General features: G+C 44.8%; 1 protein-coding gene across 2 annotated transcripts in view; it reads right to left on the bottom strand.

The window, feature by feature from the left end:
• The window catches only part of Kn (EBF transcription factor knot), an 88,380-nt gene that overhangs the window by 5,863 nt on the left and 62,473 nt on the right, over window positions 1–20,044 (bottom strand). For both annotated transcript variants that reach the window (XM_078191782.1, XM_078191781.1), the window contains exons 7-9: window positions 6,880–6,961; window positions 4,108–4,240; window positions 100–254 (exon numbers count right to left, since the gene is read on the bottom strand). In XM_078191782.1, the coding sequence (XP_078047908.1) occupies window positions 100–254; window positions 4,108–4,240; window positions 6,880–6,961 (370 nt within the window). The remainder of the gene's footprint in view (window positions 1–99; window positions 255–4,107; window positions 4,241–6,879; window positions 6,962–20,044) is intronic.

The raw sequence follows: 20,044 nt of genomic DNA, 5'->3' as shown, positions 1-20,044 counted from the left end.
ATTCGAATAAACAATTTGTTCGCTGTAACTGTTAATAAAATAATCGATTTATCGAATTTGTAGATAAATCACGATAAGGTACGAAGATAAATTAAGTACCTCGCTCCAGACCAACATCGATCCGAACACCACTTGAAGTCCATCGAAGAAATTGTCACCTATGATTATCACTGTCGATCCTCCGGTCGTCCAGCCTTCGTTCGGCGATATTGCCTTTATGCAGGGCGTTTGCAGGGGAACCGGAGTATAGAGACCTGATTGTACAAAAGTGTTCGTTAGGCATCGCTAAAGTAGGTTAGCTGCTAGATTATCGAAAAGTACAACCCCCAGTTTTCATGAATTCCTCAGAAATTCGCAGTAACAAGTTTTTGCGAAAACAAATTCCTAGAATGTTTCCAGATTATTTCTAAATATTAAAAAAATAATCCAGCAAAATTCTAGAACCTGGTCAGAAAGCTCAGCGTTACCTATAGTCGGTCCAGCCTCGCGGTCCGCGTTAAACGGCCGAAAAACTCCGGCAAAGATTCCGTGGGCCGTGACCGGCGTAGGAAATCGGAGAAACAATAACACTCGTCTCGCGCGTTGGTAAAAAAGAATAAGTCGAGAAATTACGCGATTCCTCTCACCGAGCCGAGACGGTTAGTTAGGGGGTGGGATACGGAAAATTATCTGAATATTCTGTTTATTTGGTCGAGGGTGAGTGGTGGGTATATATTTCTCGTGGCGAGCAAGTTCAAGCCGCGAGGATGAGAGAGCGGCCGGTAGAGAGAGAACGACGGAGAATCTGAAGGAGAAAGACGTCAACCTTGCAGAAAGAGAGAAAGAGAGAGAGAGAGCGAGAGAGAGAGAGAGAGAAAGAGAGGAAGAGAATGAGGGTCGGAGTGGCCGGAGAAGAGTTGTAACAAGAAGGAAGGGGGGCGATCGGGCCGTTGGTGTCTCTGCTTGGAATTTATAACCCAATGATATCATTTTGTACCCCGGCGAAGCCAAGCCACCCCCGGCACCGACCCTGCTAGAACGGAGCCACGGCAGAGTGGCTGACATCATGGTATATTGCTCCCAGTGATGCTCAAACAGCTTCCACCTTCGATTGCTTGCGCGCTGTTCGCCTATTAAATCCCAAAAGCTTAAAAGACACCCACCCTTTAACGTAGTCAGAAAAACTGGCTCTCAACCAACCTGTCCAAACGATTCCACTCAAAGATGGATGTCCTCGCGGTGGAATAAAACATCGAATCTAATTGCTTGATTTTGGATTTCGTGAACATTTCTACCGATGACATTATCGTAGTTCTTTAGAATTAAATTGAATATCATAATCTTTGGTAAACGCTTGAAACGTGCGAAACGGTATTTTTCAAGAGTCCATGAAAATTCATTTTTATGAAATAAAAAACAACTCGGTCTTGAAGCTCCTTTTTGATATTTGCTCGAAACACGCGCCGCATTTAGAAACGCCTGTGGAAATACCGACCATTTTAATTTGACGCGATCCTAGCAAGAAGTTCCGCAAAATGTAAATTTTGTGAACGCAAATTTTCTTCGATTGAAATGCTTTTGTTCTCGACCAGCTCGCTTCTCGAAACGATTCGACGTTAATATTGCTTAATAAGATTTTATTCGTCGCTTGTTTCGCCGGGGATAGAAGGGACGTAAGAATGGGGGTGTAGCGCTAAAGGGTAGCGATCCGAGTGTAAATGAGGATTCTTCGATGGGACAGAGGTATTTATTGCGTTCAATGTACAAGAAAGTCGTTAAACAGAGGCGGCCACGTTGGCAACCACTCCGGTAGAGAATTGTCGAGCGAAATGGTATGGGGCGGAAATGTAGGAAGAGGTGGAGTGGAAGGAGGAGTAGGTGGAGGAGGAAGAGCAGGAGGTGGAGAAGGAGGAGAAGGAGGAGGAGGAGGAGGAGGTGGAGGAGGGTTGAAAGAGGGATTCAGTAGAGGAGGCCGGAACAAGCGTACCAACCCGGAATAAATAAAATCCCCCGTGCCATTACTGAGCGGTAAGGGGTGCTACTCTCTACTCCCGAACTCCTCTTTTACCACCAAACCGTCGTCGAAGTCGAGGAGCCGTTGTACTCGAACATGTTCGGTCCGATTCTCTCTGATCACTGCGGGATCGCGACGTAACTTCGTTCACCCCGGTAAATACCCGGGAACTTCTTTAGAAAAAGTTGCTTTCTCCTCCACCGCGCTCATTAAAATCATCTTTCACGACCGAACTGCTTTCACTCGGCCGACTTATAGAAATTTTCAATTCCGTATCGCGGACGGAATGATTTATGTACAGCCTGGTCCGTCGAAGTAAGAGCAGCCGTTTGAAAATATCCTATTTACGCGGATTGGATTACATCGGTGAACGGACACACCGTGAACAACCTATTCGCGTTAGGCTAGATTCTTTTTGAAAATTATTTATCTTTGTTCTTGTATTATTGCGATTTGTATTAAAACGTGGAGGCGTTGATTTCCATCTTTGACTGTTAAAATTAATCATATCCATTTTTGTCTACATTAAAGTATCTCGCGAACTACCGATAGCTATTGCTGTACACCCTGTGCACCTATTCCTTTCTTCCTCGCTTTTTTACAATTAAGAGGCGTCCAGACAGGTCTCTGTATTTTTATAAAAATATCCGAGCTATAGAAAATACGCGTCTCTGTAAGGTTAGGACGGATTCGGGGAAGACGCGAAACTAGAATTTAGCAACGAGACGCATTAGCGCCTGGAATAAAGCGGGGGATGTCCGATTGGCGAGATCGTTCTTTTCGTTTTGTTCTTCGTTTTCGGTCGACGAGATAAAATAGGGACGCGAAGAGGTGGAACGAAAGGTTCGAACCTGCGGAGAGAGAAGCTCGACTACATAGGGACGAAGGGAATAATAGTGAAAGAAGAAAGCACAGAGAGAACGTGGCGGAACCCCCGTTTGCCCGCATCCCATTGATTTACATCTTGCCTTTGCGCAGAAAGAAAGAAAGGACGGAGAAAGAGGAGGAACACCGGGGAAAGAGAGGAGCGCGTAGTTGAGGGGTGGCCGCACGATATCAGCCGTTTGTATGCGCGGTCGACGCCAAACTTTGCTGAATTGCCCTATGACTCCTTATATCCTATCCTCCGAGCACGCCCTGTCTCGTCCTCTTACGATTCTACCCTCCACTATGGCTCTCGAGTCGTTATACCGATCTCGAAGAAACCAACCCCGCGTTTCCTCTACCCGCGCCCCCCTCCTCCCCGTCTTCTCTTTCTCCGTCGCCCCTCGACACCCCCTACTCGTCCCTCGTCCCTCGTTCGAGGATTCCAACAATTCCATTACGATGAGACAACAATTTTTTCTTATTGCTGGCGGGAAGTGTTTAATACGAGACGAGGTGTGTAATGTTCGAATCGAACGCGCCATCTTATCGTGCGTTGCGCGCTGGAATTGTTATATTCCGTCTTATACTGTCTTATGTTCTTTAATCTCACTTTCGATTTAGTCGACTCTCGAAGCGAACATTTATCAGTTTACGGTGAAAACACGGTGAAATGAAATAATAATTTCTTATTTTTTAAATTTATTTTGTAATTTATACATCTTCTTGCAAAATCAGTTCGGTATCAAAATGAATTTTCAAATCTACAGTCTACGCGTCGATTGTATTAATTTCCAAGTACCCAACGCTACAATAAATCCGTATATTTTGCAACAGCGACTTCGGAACCCCCGTCGACAACTTCCATTTCGTTTCCGCAAGTACGTATCATCCATCCATTGCGGTTGCGAAATGATCGTCTCGTTACGAATTAAATCGGGAATAAGATATTCATAGCGGCGTCCAAATGAATAGATTATGAATATTAAAGTTGTTGTTGAGCCGCAGTAAAAGCATCGTTTAATACTCCATTATCTCGCGTTACAGCGAGACCCGAACCGCGTATTACTACTCGTAGTCGATTTCCCCGCGAAATCCCACACGGTGCGATTTAATGGAAAATCCCGCGTTTGTCACTATATACATCAATTTTTTGCGAGACTCAAAGTCGCGGGTGCCTCGATTATACGCGGGCAAAGGGTGGCGCTCGCGCGCGCGCGCGTGTGTTCAGAATTTTTTTTGGTACTCACTGTTGTACTCGCCGGGATCGCTGGGATCCAATCGTTTCGCCCTGCGCCCATGTTTGCTGTTGTTGTGGACGAACATGTTGTCCGAGACTGCCAGTAGCGGTCCCTCTACTCCTACTTGCGTGGAAATGACCACCTGTTACAGAAGGTTGAAATTCGCCTGCATTAGATTTCGGTAAAAAATGCCGCCGAACTGTCCGAGACAGTGTTATCGGTCCGGTTTGCAATAATACGATCCCACCGTGCCAGTAATTTCATTTAGGACACCTATTGGACACCGATTGTCTTTATATAGATTCTAATAAGCTTTTGACTTTGGTTAGATGCATGGCGATTCAATTTTATACTTTGGGATGCGTTTTCCAGGTCGGTAAAAAATAATAGGTTAACGCAAGAGGTATTTCTTCGTAGTGCGAAACGATCGATAAAACGCAATTTGTCGGACGAAATCGTGGGCTCCGTTGCCCGATTAATTTTGATAAAAGTTCGCAACGCTGTTCTCGGATTTTGTCGCAGAGACGGGGTTTCGCGTTCGCCCGGCTAGGTAAAGGGGAACCAAAATGAAGTTGTTATCACGGCTCGGAATTTGTTTAGGAATTGCTTATTACTCGGAGTTTCGAATTAAAATTTTAGCGGCCGAGGTTTAGCCGCCTCGAAAATTCCACCGGCGGCGAAGGACCGTCAGGTTTTACTCAAGCTTGCAAGTTCGCACTACGTTACGCGCTAGGTAATACGGCCAACTAGCCAAGAAAGTTGGCGGAGTCGCGAAAGGACAAAACTTCGGGCGTTTACCAACCTCCCCGGCCGATTTTATAAACGTTCTTTCTACTTTCACCCGAAAATCATCGTCCCCTTGTTTGCGCCCGAAAAACTTCGGGTTAAATACACGGCTTGTTTCAATTTGCCGAAAGTTTTACAACGATTTCGCCGGGGCGGCGCTATCAAACAGAAATGGTACGCGTGTCCCCCTCTCCCCACTCCACCCCCAGCGAGCAAAAAGAGAAAGCGCGACGCGTTCAATCCGCGGCGCCGTTTGTCCCGCGATCATTTATAATCAGGCATGCAATCATCGTTCTGAAATATTTAAATAGGATACAAACATTTTCCGCCGTGACGTTCCGAACGTACAATGTGGCTGTATTCCAAGATTCAGCCTTAATGAGATTATATTCATACATTTGTATGATTGTATCTATCACACGTGCAAATAGGGGGGGGGTCCACGAGAGTCACGAAATACATGGCGAATATATCGCATAACGCGATCCCGCGAATCAGGCTGCGTTGCTCGTTCGCGGGCTCGTGTGATTAGCTGACGGGGCATGACGATAAATCTTCGAGGACAATTCAATTTACAATTTATATTTATATAGATTATATAGATTACATAGACTATTTTATAGATATTTTAATATTATTTAATTACATTGATATTTAGCTTCCAAGGCACGCGGTACCTAACTGTATACTCGGCCGTGTAAACTTATTTATAATTAGATATTCAATTGTGCCCCCTCACAGTTCATTATTTAAACAAATCTTTGGATTCGACAGTTTTGGATTAATTTTCGGTTCGAAGACGAAGACAAAGTAGATATCGCGTGACGAAAAAAAGGAAATGAAAGAAAGAGAGAGAGAGAGAGAGAGAAAGGACGAAGACAAAGTTTTCGGTAATTTATTTTTTAATTCTATCTTTTCGTCCGGACATGGCCGGAGTGGCGAGATATGGCTGTCGGTGAGTAGGAGAAACCGTAATACGGAGATGGGGTGGAAGGGTGAACGGATATAGGGGTGGGTCGGTTGATGCCGCGCTGAGCTAATTGCCAACCCCTTGGATTACGTCTCTTGGATGGGGATCTCAACTTTCGACGATAGCCGACCACCATCGAGAAATTGCTCGTTTCCTCGACGAACTTCTTTTCCTTTTGGAAATTAAAAAAGAATGCCTCCGAGTGGGAGGGGTACGCATTCTCAGACGCGCTACACGGCCGATACGACGCGCCCGCGCCCCTCGCCCCTCGCCCCTAGCCCCGCGCACCTCGCCCCGTCTCCGCACGCAATTCCTGGGGACTTTCGGCGTTCCCGTCTCACCCACGGCCCCCGTCTTCTCCTATAATTTCGCGAGTCGTGACTCGAATGATAACCGAATTTTGTGCCGCGGTATCCGTTTTCCGAAAATTTTCCCACGATTTCGGCAACACCGCTAACCAAACGCATCGAAGCCGCAAAATCTCAAATATTAGGGGTCAAGTATACGATCGGTTGAATATTTGCGGCAGAGTGTTAGAAATAACTCTAAATCGCTTTCATAAAGGTCGATAAACCGATTATATCAATACTTCAGGACATCGACCGTCCTAACACAAAAAACCCATACTTTTGTAATACATTGACCGCAGAATACAGTTATTAAAATCTATTTAAGAGTCCTTCATTAAAATACCCTGTCCCACAGTTTAACACAGAGAAGCGAAAATTTTAGATGTTGGACAAGTAATCATTTGTCTCTTTTTTTTAAGATCGTCCAACTAAATTAAGCCGGAACGAGTTAACAAATTTTGTAAGTTACAAAATTTATGTAAATATCTTTAAAGTCGGTATTCTGATAGTGATACACTTTGGTTCTCGTCTCAAGAAATAATGATTTCTTCTAGATGCGATGCACCTAAATGTGCAGTCTCGATAGATCGCTTATTTACATAAACACAAGCCTTAGATAAACGCAAGATTTCTTGCAAAGAGCGTATCTCGTAAAATATTGAAGGGTTAACTCACCTGGAAGCGCCTCATATCGCGTGGGTTGCCGGCATTCTTAAGGCAGTTCTGGTTGCACTTGAGAAAGAACTTAAGGAAGAATCTGAAAGCAGGGGAGGATTGCAGTTAAACAGTTGACAAGGTGCTTAACGCTTTTCAACGTCGAGAACTTAATTAGAACGCGAACTTGGCCGGAAACTAAGTCTGAATATTGCATAAGCCAATCGCGAGCCCTCTTCTACTCGCCTCTATTATTCAGCATTTCTCTAGATTAAACCCTCGACCACGTGTTCTTCGACCTTTAGGACCGAGCGCGCCCGCTATATGCTGCACCCACTGCCGTGTCTGCCGTGTCCGTTTACCAAAATGTCAAATACCATATTCTTCGAAAAACATTCGCCGGCCGGATAATGGATTAGAACGGTGCCACTCTAATTTTACCGAACACTTGCTGGCATATAACACGGGACAAAGGCGTCGATTCGAACTCAGCCGGCTTGAAAAATTACTTCGGTTTCAAAAAATAGGCATCGCCGCATTCGTTCGGATTTCGCGCGTTCGATCGTTTTTCCGCGAAAAGGAAGAAACTTTATAGATTTAATAAACACATCGGAAAATATTGAAGTAGTTGGAGGATATGTTTGTCATTGAATTCGAATATGGAATGAAGCTTTCAGTAACTACATTATTATTGCATGGCCTGTGTATTGAATGAAATACGATCTATCGCCAGTAATACGGGGCTCGACCAAATATTAACTGGAAATCTGCAACGTGTGTTATTGTGCTTAATTATTACCTCGATAGCCAATAATACAGTACAAAGGAGATCACTCGATTTTCCATATTCCATCGTTTCGTTTGCTTTGCTTCTACGATCTTATTTTAGAGCAATCGAACGATACGTTTGCTTTCCATTTCATTGTTGCGTCGAACTCTATGCCACGCGATGATATGTTTCTTAAAAAAGAGATAGATATAATTTCTCGAGGAAAACAGATGTACGAATAATAAATGATCGGCGCAAGAGAAAGGGTTACGGTTAATAGACTGACGGACTCGATGAATTATGTAGAACATCGGGGGATATTGAATTGGAGAAAAATTTCAAGGGTGTTCGCGTCGATGGTGCAGAATGGCAGGAAGAAAGAGGCACGAGTGAAGCGAAACGCGAATAATCTCTATGGATGGATCGGAGATGGATCTAGAGAACGGAGAAACCGCGTAGGAAACAATTAGGAGGACCGAGACGATGAAGAGGTTTAGGGGACGAAGGGGTAGTTTTCTGGGTGGCTGGTAGGCCAGTCCTCCCACGGGACGCCATTGTCATCCCCCAGCGGAGTGCGTCCATACGATCCGGGACTCCATCGAAAAATCAAACGCATACCTTCTGCTAGCAACGCCCGGTTTTTTCCTTTCACGTTTGCGCGAATGGCCCCGGCGAAATTGTAAGAGGGACTTCGTCTGTTTCTTTTTCCTGCCTCCCGTTCGTTTCGATATTTTCCTTCGGCCGCGTCGTCCTCGTCCTCGTCTTTGTCTTTATCTTTATCTTTGGCTTTGTCGCATCTCTCGCGTTTTTTTGCTTCGAAGCCGTGCTACCGGAAGCAGAGACGCGCACAGTGGACACCAAAATTGATCCGACGCGAGTGCTTCTTCTTCAACAATTGTAATTTATTAGGTAAAATAGAAAATATCAAATTCAAGTAAATATCTAATACTTTCAATTAATAACAAATAAATTATTATTTTTCCACGAAAAAGCATTTCCATTGGATCTATTTCGTCCCCGCTGTACTAGATGGCGGTTGACGTCGGTTCCCTTAATTTTATGGTCGGTCACAGGAACGAAATCGTTTAGACGCTGCGTTTACGCGCACGCCGACTATGGTCTCCCATCATTGCGCTGATTTATCTCGCGCCCCGTCTCATCGGCCTATCCGTCGCTGCCTTTTTTATTCGTCATAAAGCATCAAGGGTCGCTGCAGCGCCATTGACAATATAAATAACGCGCACCGCCGAAGAATCACAAGGCCGTTAAACCGCGTTTGAAGCACGCGTAATCGTCCAAAGTAATTCTGATCCTGGAGCTACTTATCCTGCGCCGAATCAAATTTGATCTTGCGATAAACGAGCCGTTCGCGATGCTTTACGCGTTCGCTTTCCTTACGGCTTACGCGTGCGTGCGCTTTTAGAAATTAAGCGCTATCAAGTGGACTATCAGGTTCGCGGACGAAAAGGATAAAATACGAGAACTGTATATCTTCGTTTGGCAATCGTGCACGCGAAGAAAATGAGGCTCGATGCTGGTATCGAACGAGGCCAAATCACAGGCTTCTGATTTTTCTTTTAGGAGAAGCATTTACGTGTATTAGTAATCCAACGTCTGGTATGCACCAACGCGATAGCTCGATTCGGAGTGTATTTCCAAAGAAACGAAAACTCCCAATTAGCATGGAATTATAAAGAACCGGCTTGTAACATATACGCGGAGTGAAACAGCCTGCCGCAGATAGCATCGTGTAACGCGCACATTACCGTAGATTTCACGCGGTCCGAACTATCTAAACGATGCTGTTACCGTGAGCCGGCCCGAGCCCATACAAATTGTCAACTGATTGTGAGTCGGATGTTTGGCACGGGATCCATACAGTTCGGAAAAGTGAAAGGGAAAAATGAAAACCGATCCCCGGATCCCCTTGTTCGTGCAGAGAGTCCGGAAGGGAACGCCAGCGAGATATAAAGAGGGAAGGAAGCGTAGGTGGAGGAGGCGGAGGGTGGATACACAGAAAGAGAAAGGGAAAGAAACGTATCGATCTCCTGCTACATACTTTTCGTATATCTATCCGTTTCCGAGGACTCTAGGTGGTTCGTGTTAACGGCTGCAGTTGGCCGCCCTTAGAGTGCCGAGCGAATTTAATTTCGTTTACTCTTAGAGGACGTTAAGATCCTATCGGGATGCTGGATGGGTATTCAAAGCATTGTACTTCGGCTTATCCGTGCTGTGAATCTCGCTCTAAACACGATGTCTTTATCGCGCCTCGGGCGAGGAGAACGACGACGGCATCCAGGGCTTTCGAAGATACCGACCTCATCGACGCGGCTTCGTTACTTTGAAAATGGCGTCGACGCGTCATCTAATGCACGCTTTTTTTTCACATGGCCGGAGGGACTTTGAAAAACCGACGTCTCTGCGATTCTTTCTAATTCGGCGATTTTCAACCCTTTACAATCTTTCTATATATTTCACTACGGTATTTATTGTTCCTTCGACTTTGTATTTGCATTTATTAATTTAAATTTTTAACATTTATTAAGCGTAGACTGATTTAGGAATGTTTCTGATTTCGTTTTGAACAAAAGGATCTTGTCAATGACGAAAGCAGAAATGTATCTTTCAAAAGATGTAACGTAACAGCTAAAGCACGAGAAAGGTGCCGCCAGCCGTGGTTCGTATTTAACTTTCTTCGCTCGTGTCTCCACTCGGCGATCGCCTCTTTCGCTCTATCCGGCGAGTATTGGCTGTTAGGGCCTAATGGATTGCGTTACCTACTGATTCAAATGCGAACCGGATTTCATTCCGGACTTGATGGGGCGTCAGTGTCGACAATGTAGTAACGCGAACACGAGCGAGAAGGGTGGAATGGCTAGTTTCTTACAGGAGCTCAAACTCGATTTCGATCATCTATTAGATTTTTCTCCTTCGGCGATGCCTTCCGCGAGCTTCCACCACTTTTCACGATAGAGAACCTATTTCGGATCGTCGCGCGAAACAGCTGCCGGGTGCATTTTACATCGCTGAAACATCCGATCAAGTTAAAGGTCGTTCGACACGCGCAACCAGGATTGACACGCTTCACTTAGGCGTTGTCGCAAAACTAATTCCCTCGAACCGTTTATTCGTTCTTTATATCTCGAGTTGCAGTCATTTTCTTATCATTGAATTATAATTTTTATATCGCAAGAAATTCGAAACGCAAAATTAATAATGGACTCGACCGAATTAATTCGAGATGCTGGCCACCCGAATTCGTCCAAGTCCGAACAAATCGTATAAATTACGAGATAAAGAGAAGATCAAGATCGTCGGCTGAATCGTTTAGGCGAATCTCGAATGCGTTTGTACGCGAGAGATTGTCGCTGCGCGGCTGGCAGGGCGAGCGGGAGGGCGCCCCGGCGAAACGCGTGGTAATTAAAGCGTTTTATGGATGAATTCGTCCGACAGATCGATTGATTCCGGCCAGATTGGCCTTTGCTCGGTTGCTAACGAATTGACACGGAATAAAATATACAGAAGCCGACCAATTGAGAAATCATTTCCAACCTGCCTTCCGATAGTAACATACCTTTCCATTGCCTGGGATCAAATGAAAATAAAACGAAGCAGCGCGCAGCGGAAAGCGGAGAGGATTGTATGTGATGGTGGCGTAGAGAGAGGAGGGCTGGACGGAGGAACGGGGGGTGAAGGGGAGAGGGGAGAGTGGAGAGGGGGGAGACGGGAAACCAGGAACACGGCATGTAGCGGGAAATGTGCACCGTTCGCTGTTTCCAGTTCCACGGTATACAACTTCGCAACGTTGGGATGGATAAACGAACGAACCAGAAAAAATAAACGACGTCGATAGAAAAACGCTAAATATTGAAGGCCCAGCGAAGAGCGAGAGGGACAGACCGAGGGGAAAAGGGGGGCGAGGAGGAAAAGAGGAAAAGAGGAAAAGCCGGGCAAACAGTGGGTAAAAATGAATTTAATCAAACCTTGCGATCATAGATTCCTACGCAGCGGTTTGTTAATGTTTCCTGCCTACCAATTAGCGATTTTTCTCGACGTGTCGGAAGAGGTGCTCTCCCCCCCCCCCCCCCCCCCCGCTTCCGCGCAAAAAAGTGCACGCGAATCGCGGATCGAAACCGCGGCTTGCTTAATTTTCGAACTTTACGAGTGGACCGCGAATTTTTATAATTTTGCGGCAGATCTGCAGATTCGCGGAATATCGTCCATCGTGCAGTCGAACGAATGCGCTGGAACAATTTACGATATTTTTAAAATTGTCGTCAAAACTTTTCCTTTGATTGCACACAACAAGAATTCTTTCAGACAAATGATTATTTGGAAACGAACAAATCCAACGTTTAAATGTCAAGTTATGTTTGACAGGGTGTCAACCACTGTGTGGATATTGAATTTGTGGAACTGCGCGTGGAATTTCAGGCTACGGGATATCGTTCGCTTTGTAGTCGGCCGTTTTTGTATTCGCGACGCGTGGTGGTAGGGCGGCAAGTCGCAAATAAATACCTTCTGATCTAGTAAATATATTTCGAGCGGGAGCGAATGGATATAGGGGCTTACTTGGGGACTTACGCGTAATAGTTCCAAATAGGGTTGCATTACGCGTATCAGAAATCCATTTTCTCCCGCGTCGGAAAATCTTTAATCATGTTTTCGGCTCCCAATGTACGCTCCCCCTTTTTTTTCACACTGCAGAGGAGGAGACTGGCGCGACGAGACTCCGTTGGAGAATTCGAAACTATCGCTCGCATGTACAGCCTAACTCAACTTCACCCCTCCGTATAAATATTACTTCTTCTGTTAATTTTGTTGCTTGCAATAATTATTAAAAAACGGGGTTAATAGCAGCGTGTCGAAGAATTATTATACAAAAGTGCAACAATATTCTTTGGCCTCCATCAAATGTATCGAGTGAGATGATTTATATAAATAATTGTTAAAATATTTTTCAGATGCTCTTTTAGTCTTTATCTAAATGAAGAAAAGTATTCTTTTACCAAAATTTCAGGAGTTAAGCAGCGAGACGATTAAGGAGAAATGCCCGAGACAATAAAGAAGACTTTTCCTAACCAAGAGGCACGCTTAAGTCTCGCTGGAGTAGCATTAAGTAAGAAATTCCGCCAATTCAGAAGTCGTAGGCGTGTCCGATAGCGTACTAATCACATGTCTAAACGACAAACCCTTACTCAGCAGTCGTATTAACAATATATCTCGGTAATAGGTACCCCTTGGGTACGTCTTCGTTAAGCTCATTGTTATTAAGCTCTGAGAGAATTCACGATCCCACCGCTGAAGGGATTGGAACTTAATTTATGAAATTTCAGTTCCCGGAATACGTATTAAGAAATTGTCAGCGCAACGATACCGCACAGTTTTCCATTCGACCAAAGAAAACTTTTATTCGGCTGGTACTTTGCATTAATTGCATCCAAAGAATATTTAATATTTTCCATGGAATAATAATCTTGGAATATTTCGGAATAAAATTGTCACTGCAGAACAATTGATGGAACGGTGAAAGTTTCAAATAGCTCGTTAAGAATTTACGAATCCGTGTAAGCACGATTCGTAATCCCAGATCGTTCATTAATTTTTGAATTTTGAGGAACCAGTCGATCTCTGACGTTGGAACGTCGAATAGTTTAAATGTCTAAAGGGCTGAGGCACTAACAGGTTGAGGCACAACCGAGGCGAAAATCGAAGAAAATAGCTGCACGCAAGAGAACGTATCCCGTGCGGAGGAGCGGTCTGGTCTTTCTTTCCGAGAAGATACGGCCTTGCGCCCTTCGATCGGATGTATTATTTTAGTAAGAAAACGCCCGGGAGTAATCGCGAGTGCATAATGCAGACGCGCAGGACGTCAATTAGTAAGAATGTATACTGAGGTCCGTAAGGTATAGGAAACCACCTAGAGCTGTATACCTTGCATACACCTTAACTGGGGTTAGTAAGGGGTTAGCAAGGTATCAGGGGATGCTTAATGTTTAACTAGCCTCCATTACGCCTCCTGCACCGGTCTTCCACGGAACCTCCTCCCCCCCCCCCCCCGCCCCTTCGCGCCGCCGTCATCCAGCATCCACTGACTCGTTCTCTTCGGATCTTCTCCGCAGGAAATATTATAGATAGGAAACGGCTAAGAAGGATCGCGTGTAAGTTATCCACTAATTCGCAGAATCATTATCTCGAGATAAAGCTTCGGGGAATGCTGTTCCATGATTCGTCCCGCCCGTACCCTTCCATAGAAATTACAATTTCGTGATTTGCTGTTACTCGTTACGCCGAGATCGGCTTTTCTAATCGATTCTTCAACGGCACAAGAACTTCTCATGCGGAAACTTCGACTTCGGTCCAATCTCAACAACCGCTTTCATTTAACTTCCAACCGTGTTATTACCGGACCGGGGATTTTATTGAGTAGCTTCTGCTTGAAATCGTGGAACAATTTAAAAAGCAATAAATAAGCATCGATGCGCTACTCTTTACCTCTGGCGAGGAAGAGAGAGGGAGAGCAGAGCTAATCTGCATCTGACGGAAAGTTGGCTCGCCAGAAATGCCTAGAAAATTATGTGTTTTAAAATTTAATTTACACCGCGGAGCTTTGTTATGCTCTTGAAACACTTTCGACGATTACGCCTGCGTGTGGCAACACGCACGCGAAGTTCAAATAGAAGGCCGTATCCCGTTTCAAAACGCAGTATTTTAGAGGTGAACCAGGGACGAAACGAACATTAATTTAATTCACATAAAAGTCAACATTTCGGGCTAGTTGAGAAAATAATGTGACGTGTGAGCAGCGCCGGTTGCCTGTCCTTATGGTATCGTTGTTTAATTTCCTCTTACCGGAATATGGACGTAAATAGGAGCGAACCGGAGAGAGAACAAGTAGAATAAATTCACGCGTGAGCGGACAAGGAGCTATGAATGTTCTTAGAGCCTTTAACCGGTCATTTTTATGCACGAAAAATTATGAAATAACGCTACTAAAATCAACGATGACATTGGCGCGTTTCAATTGGTTTTAAATATCTTATTTTATATTTTCTTGCCTTACAAAAATTCGAATTCTGAAAATAATGACTTTTACAATCCAAGTCAATAATTTTAAAATATATTGTATTAAAATATATTTTTCCAAAAACCATTTCTGTTCACATGCCGAGGGACACTTAGAGAGAATTTACTGTATAGGTTAATTCGACTTATCGTGTCTCATCTATAATTCTATGTTAGATAAGTACATCGATTGGTCGTCTAGTTATAGTTGTGTGGTACAAGTCGAATGTTCCAATGTATTTTGTACCGAATTGGTGGTTTTCATGTTTACAAAAGGCGAAATCGGGCTCGCCGATGCGTACAGTGGATAACTTAACTGAATTTCTGTTAGCAGAGAGAGGGAGAGAGAGAGAGAGAGTTTCGTTTACCTAAGTCCTAAGACGTTAGAAGTTAAGGTAAGGCTATTCGGCAGGTACCCATACCAAGGTCCTGCATAATTCATATGTAAGTAATACGTCTTAGTAGCTAGCATATCCTGAGCTAACGTACTCTGTCGTGGGCTTTAGGTTGTGTAGCCCTTCTCCCTAACCCCCTGTGCCCTCCCTCCCGGCCCCTCGTGCGATTCACAGTCCCCTCGTCACGACAGCGAGATATCCCTAATGGCAGTCTATCATATTAGCTACAAGACGGCTTGAGAGGTCGGCTGCTATAACTAGATTTGCTCTACACCTACGACACAACAACTAATGATTTACCATCCATCACATTGTTAATACTAACTAAGCCGAGCGTTAACGTTGGCCACGGGAACCATGCAAATATTTGCTAAACTTTTGCGTCTAGGTTTGCCAGAGATATACCAAAAATAGGTGTCTGCGTGGACCTATCGGACGTATCCGTGAGTAATCAATTAGTAGGCTAAATGGACCGTTCGCTGTGTTTCGTGTTACGATATAATGGTTTCAATTTTTAATGATCGCAATTCGATTTAACTTCATTGAAATGCTTTAACGCTTTGCATTGCTTTTCACTTTAAATAATCGTCACGACAAAGCTGGCCCTGTCAGATTTTATTTTATACCTCGTATGACTTGCCACTGTACCCTTTTGAACAAGAGAACAGCCACAATATTTATGATTTTTATGAATTTAAGTTCAGGTGAAATATTCAGCTATCTTTGCGTAACATTTTTCGATTCTTCTCGCGTTTGGAATAAAAATTATTTTTGCGATACAGTTTGTCAATGGACGCGTTGAATTAATACGGCTGGCCTCGAATTCCCGGATTTTGTATAATTTTCAATGTAAGTGTCCGAGTGTTTCGTCCGGGCGCCAGAGGTACGCTGGAATTGTCGAATTACGTCGCGATGCCTTTAGGCGTCCCCTTTCGGAGAGCAAGGCACGAGTCATTTTCATAAACGCATCAGAACCACCACCGGCATAAACTAACTTAACACTGACGATTCGTACGCGCGGCCGTGTACGAGTGTGTCCGCGATTTATTAATGTCTGCATTTAGATATGGAGCCCCCTGAGGGTTCGCTGGGGACGGTTAGGACCCTCTCAAGTTCCGCTGTCAAATATCGACAAAAACGGCCGTAAGTCGCGCATGCTCCAGCACACGTGTTCCTCGCCGAAGCCAGAAACGCCATGGACACCAAAACATCCTGTTTCGTATTACTTTCGGCGAAAGTTCGATATCGGTGCATTTCCTCCGTTTAGAACGACATGGGACACCGTTAACACAAGTGACGCCTTTTTTTGACATAAATATAACCCCTTCTAAAAATATTAATTTCTTTTATAAAGTTTCGTAAAACATGTAAAAATTCGTCTTCCACTTCTGCCCTTAGTTTTATAGTATTAAATCGACGCAACGAGAGGAATCAAAAATACTGCGGAAAAATATAGTTTTTCGATTAAATATCGACTGAATATACAATGACTAAACGTCCTGAAGAAATAAATATATTGAACTAAATTTTTAGATATTTTATATCTTTTCATTGATATAAAGAAAATTCTCATTTTTCGTATAGATTATTTTATTGCCGAAAAGACGAACATTCCTTTCGTTGCTCCGCGATTCTCGTTCAGAAAATATGGAAGGGAAATGCTGTTAATATTTGAAAAATCTCTGCCATTTAATAATCCGGTTAATAAACTCGGTTGCAAAAATGTTGGGCGAAATAGAAACCGAAGAGTGATGGATGGCCGAGAAAAATATTGGCCGGGCGCGCGCAAGTTAACAAGTAAAACACGTTACCGTTACACCGCGGTCGGAGGAAGTTATTGTTATGAACGCGGGGGCCAATTGAGTTTAGCGGCGCTTTAAAATTCATTGATAGCAAACGATTCAGCGATGCGTGTCCGTATACAGCGGCAGTGCGCAGCAAGTTTACCGGAAGCCCGCTTAATCCTAACTAACCTCGTTGCACGGTCATGGAGTTTGTCGTCGAAACAGAAGCGGAGGGAGGGAGGGAGGGAGGTGGGGGGTTAAAATGTGATTTTAATATTCGCGGCTCCTTTGAGGAAACTCGTGACTCTTCCTTAACAGGCTTACGGAGGGCGCCCCAAACCTCGCCTCTCTCTCTCTCTCTCTCTCTCTCTCTCTCTCTCTCTCTCTCTGCTCTCCATCCCGTGAGAACGGCATCCCGGCTTTGAAGAGCACACCGCCTAGTTTCAAACTCGGAAAAATCTGCAATTCTGCTTCGCTCGGGAACTTCTCTCTTTACCCTCCCTTCCTTCTTTAACAGTCGTCCGTTCCTGCTCTTGTTGTAGCCCCGTTCATAATCTATGCGCGCACACACGCCCGCGCCTCCTTAAGACAAACATCGTTTTATGCAAACACAATGGGAACGACGAGAACTTGTTCAAGCGATACGGAAATCAATTTTCGGCTAACGTTTTTACGGTACCAAAACCATTGCAATGTCTTTCACATCGTTTCGCTACCAATCTGTAAATCTCTGTGCAAATATAATTATATTATGGCGATAGAAATTCGAGTAAATCTTTTTAAATATTTTTTAGCAATGAATTTGGAACGATCGAAAGTATTGTAAATTCTTGAAACGAATAGTCCTGTCGATCTAATAAATAAAGTCACGACGTAACGAACATCGGATAGAGTGGAGGCTCGGGTAATAAAATAGTAACCTACTTTCGGTAACAGCCTGACATATTCTGGCCACCGTAATAACTGTCGATTCCACTTGTGTACCTTCGAACCGGACAGATATTAAGTGGACGGCCACTGCGGCCGAGAAGAGGTGGAAAACGCTTTGGACGGTAAAGGGTTAACGTTTCCACGAGACGAGAAGAAGCAGCTACGCGAACGGCGAATTGCAAAATAGATGTTTCGATGCAATAAAATCGGAGGTACGTCTGACGGGGAACGATCCTTTCTGGAGTACCGAGATAGCGCGGCGTGCGTCCGTTGACAATGGTTCGCGGCGTTTCTTCGAAAACCAGTGTCAAAAGGGAACGGCGAGGGAAAAGCGCGAGCCGGTCGCAGGGACCGTGCGAACGAACGGGCGTGAAAACGCGGGCAAGACGAAGCGGCTAAATGACAGGAAGGAAGACTTGTAGGTTATCGTCAACAGAAAAGTTTGGAAAGTTAGTAGTCGCCATGCTAGCAGGACATAGAAGCACGCAGGACATGACGCCGTGGCGGGCCGTACAGGGGTTGCCATGGTGATCTCATGGGGAGGGCATTCGCCCTCTCTCACCCTCACCGGGAGAAGATAATGCCGCCTGCCTGCCTGGTTGCCTTTCTACCGATGTTGCTACCAACCGCCGCGATATCAGAAGCCTTGGCAATAAAGCAAACGTCTATGCTCCTACGGAAGTTTACGAGAGACCCGGTTTTCGAGATGCGCAATTACGAGGCGACAACCTACTCGATATATTTTGCCTTTGTGCGACGAGAACCGACTTTCCAGAAATATATACAGGGAATCACTATCGTACGGGGAAACTCGGGCTCGAGAATAAACGATAAGAAATTTTAGGGAATCTCGGTTCGACAACTTCGAAACCGCCAACTTTTCTCGCGCTGATCGATAAGGGATCGCGCGGAGGATAGGAGTTTCGAAAAAGAACATTTTCTACGCTTTTGCGCAGATGTGTTTGAAATGCTCGCAAGGGTTGATATCTGACGGTGATCGCATCGATTCTAAACGCGCTTTTCTGTCATCCGATTACGAAGTAACGAGCACGGAGAAACACAAGAAAATTTCTGAATTATGAATCGTGCTGTTTGAAAATGCTTAGCGGGTTAAAGGAAGTTCTCAGCCTCCACGGCAGACTTCCCGGACGTTAAGACATACGTGATGCGGATGCTTCGACAAAGTGTCGTCGTATTTTTAGTTTACAACGTCTAACAGTCGCCGGGCGGAGAAGAGACGCGGGGCCGAGGGAAGAAGGAAGCGGCTGACAGTGTGAGAGAGTACCTGAGCGGTTCAACGATTACGGGGGTGGAATGTGGGTGGTTTGGTGGATACGGGGAGTGATACCAGTCCCAAAGGTGTCGTTACAATTAGACAGCGCTGCCAACTGCTACGGTCTCAACCGCTAAATAACTTACCGGTGCTGACAACCCGACCACACACTGTTACCGCTCATCGTGCCGCATACATTTAACCGTAAGTGTTCGGGCTGGAACACTGACAATCGGAAGTCAGCGACCAAACTCTCAACTATCGATACGCGCGAGTCTTTTTCGCGCCGCTCGAAACACACATTTCTCTGACGTCCGCGCGTTGGAAATATCAATAAACCGCGGATAACGAAATTAAAATTGTGGTCCTTTCAATCTCTTTTGTCGATCTTATTGTCCACTGTCTATCAACAATTCTATCGTTAGATGCTTCAGTTTCATCATCTGATAAAGGAATGCATAATTTATTAATTACGAAAAAAATGTATCAAAATTCATGTCACAAAAAGCCCTGAGTTTGTTAAAAGAAATTCTTATGAAATAATTTCTGAGAACGAAGCTACGCGAGCGAGAATTTATTTGTGGAATGAAGCGCACGAAGCACTCGAAATACTTTTGCCAATTCTACGGTACCGTTCTACGCAAGTTGATGTTGAACTAACGGAGTGACGCAGGCCGGGGGACATAGTTCGTTTTAAGACAAAATATAAAGAGCGAAGGCACAGCGTGTTCGCAAAGCCGCGCCTCGCGCCTGCGCCGACTGTTTAGGACTCCGAGCGCTGCTAGAAAGAGGTGACGAGAAGCTGAGGAGAAAGAGGATGAACCTCCGAAGGAAGAGGACGGGGGTGTCCCTGGAGTATCGACTTGCCCCACGGGACCCAGCAGTCGATAGTCCCGTGAGGTTCGCGATCTCTTTCTCGGTCCTGCGACTCCTAATATCCTTTCTTTTTCTCCGTCTTTCCCTCCTCTTC

The sequence above is a fragment of the Augochlora pura genome, chromosome 10 (assembly GCF_028453695.1).
Source record: "Augochlora pura isolate Apur16 chromosome 10, APUR_v2.2.1, whole genome shotgun sequence".
Lineage (NCBI taxonomy): Eukaryota > Metazoa > Arthropoda > Insecta > Hymenoptera > Halictidae > Augochlora > Augochlora pura.
Note: the sequence above shows the minus strand (reverse complement) of the source record. Positions and strands in the feature narration are given on the sequence as shown.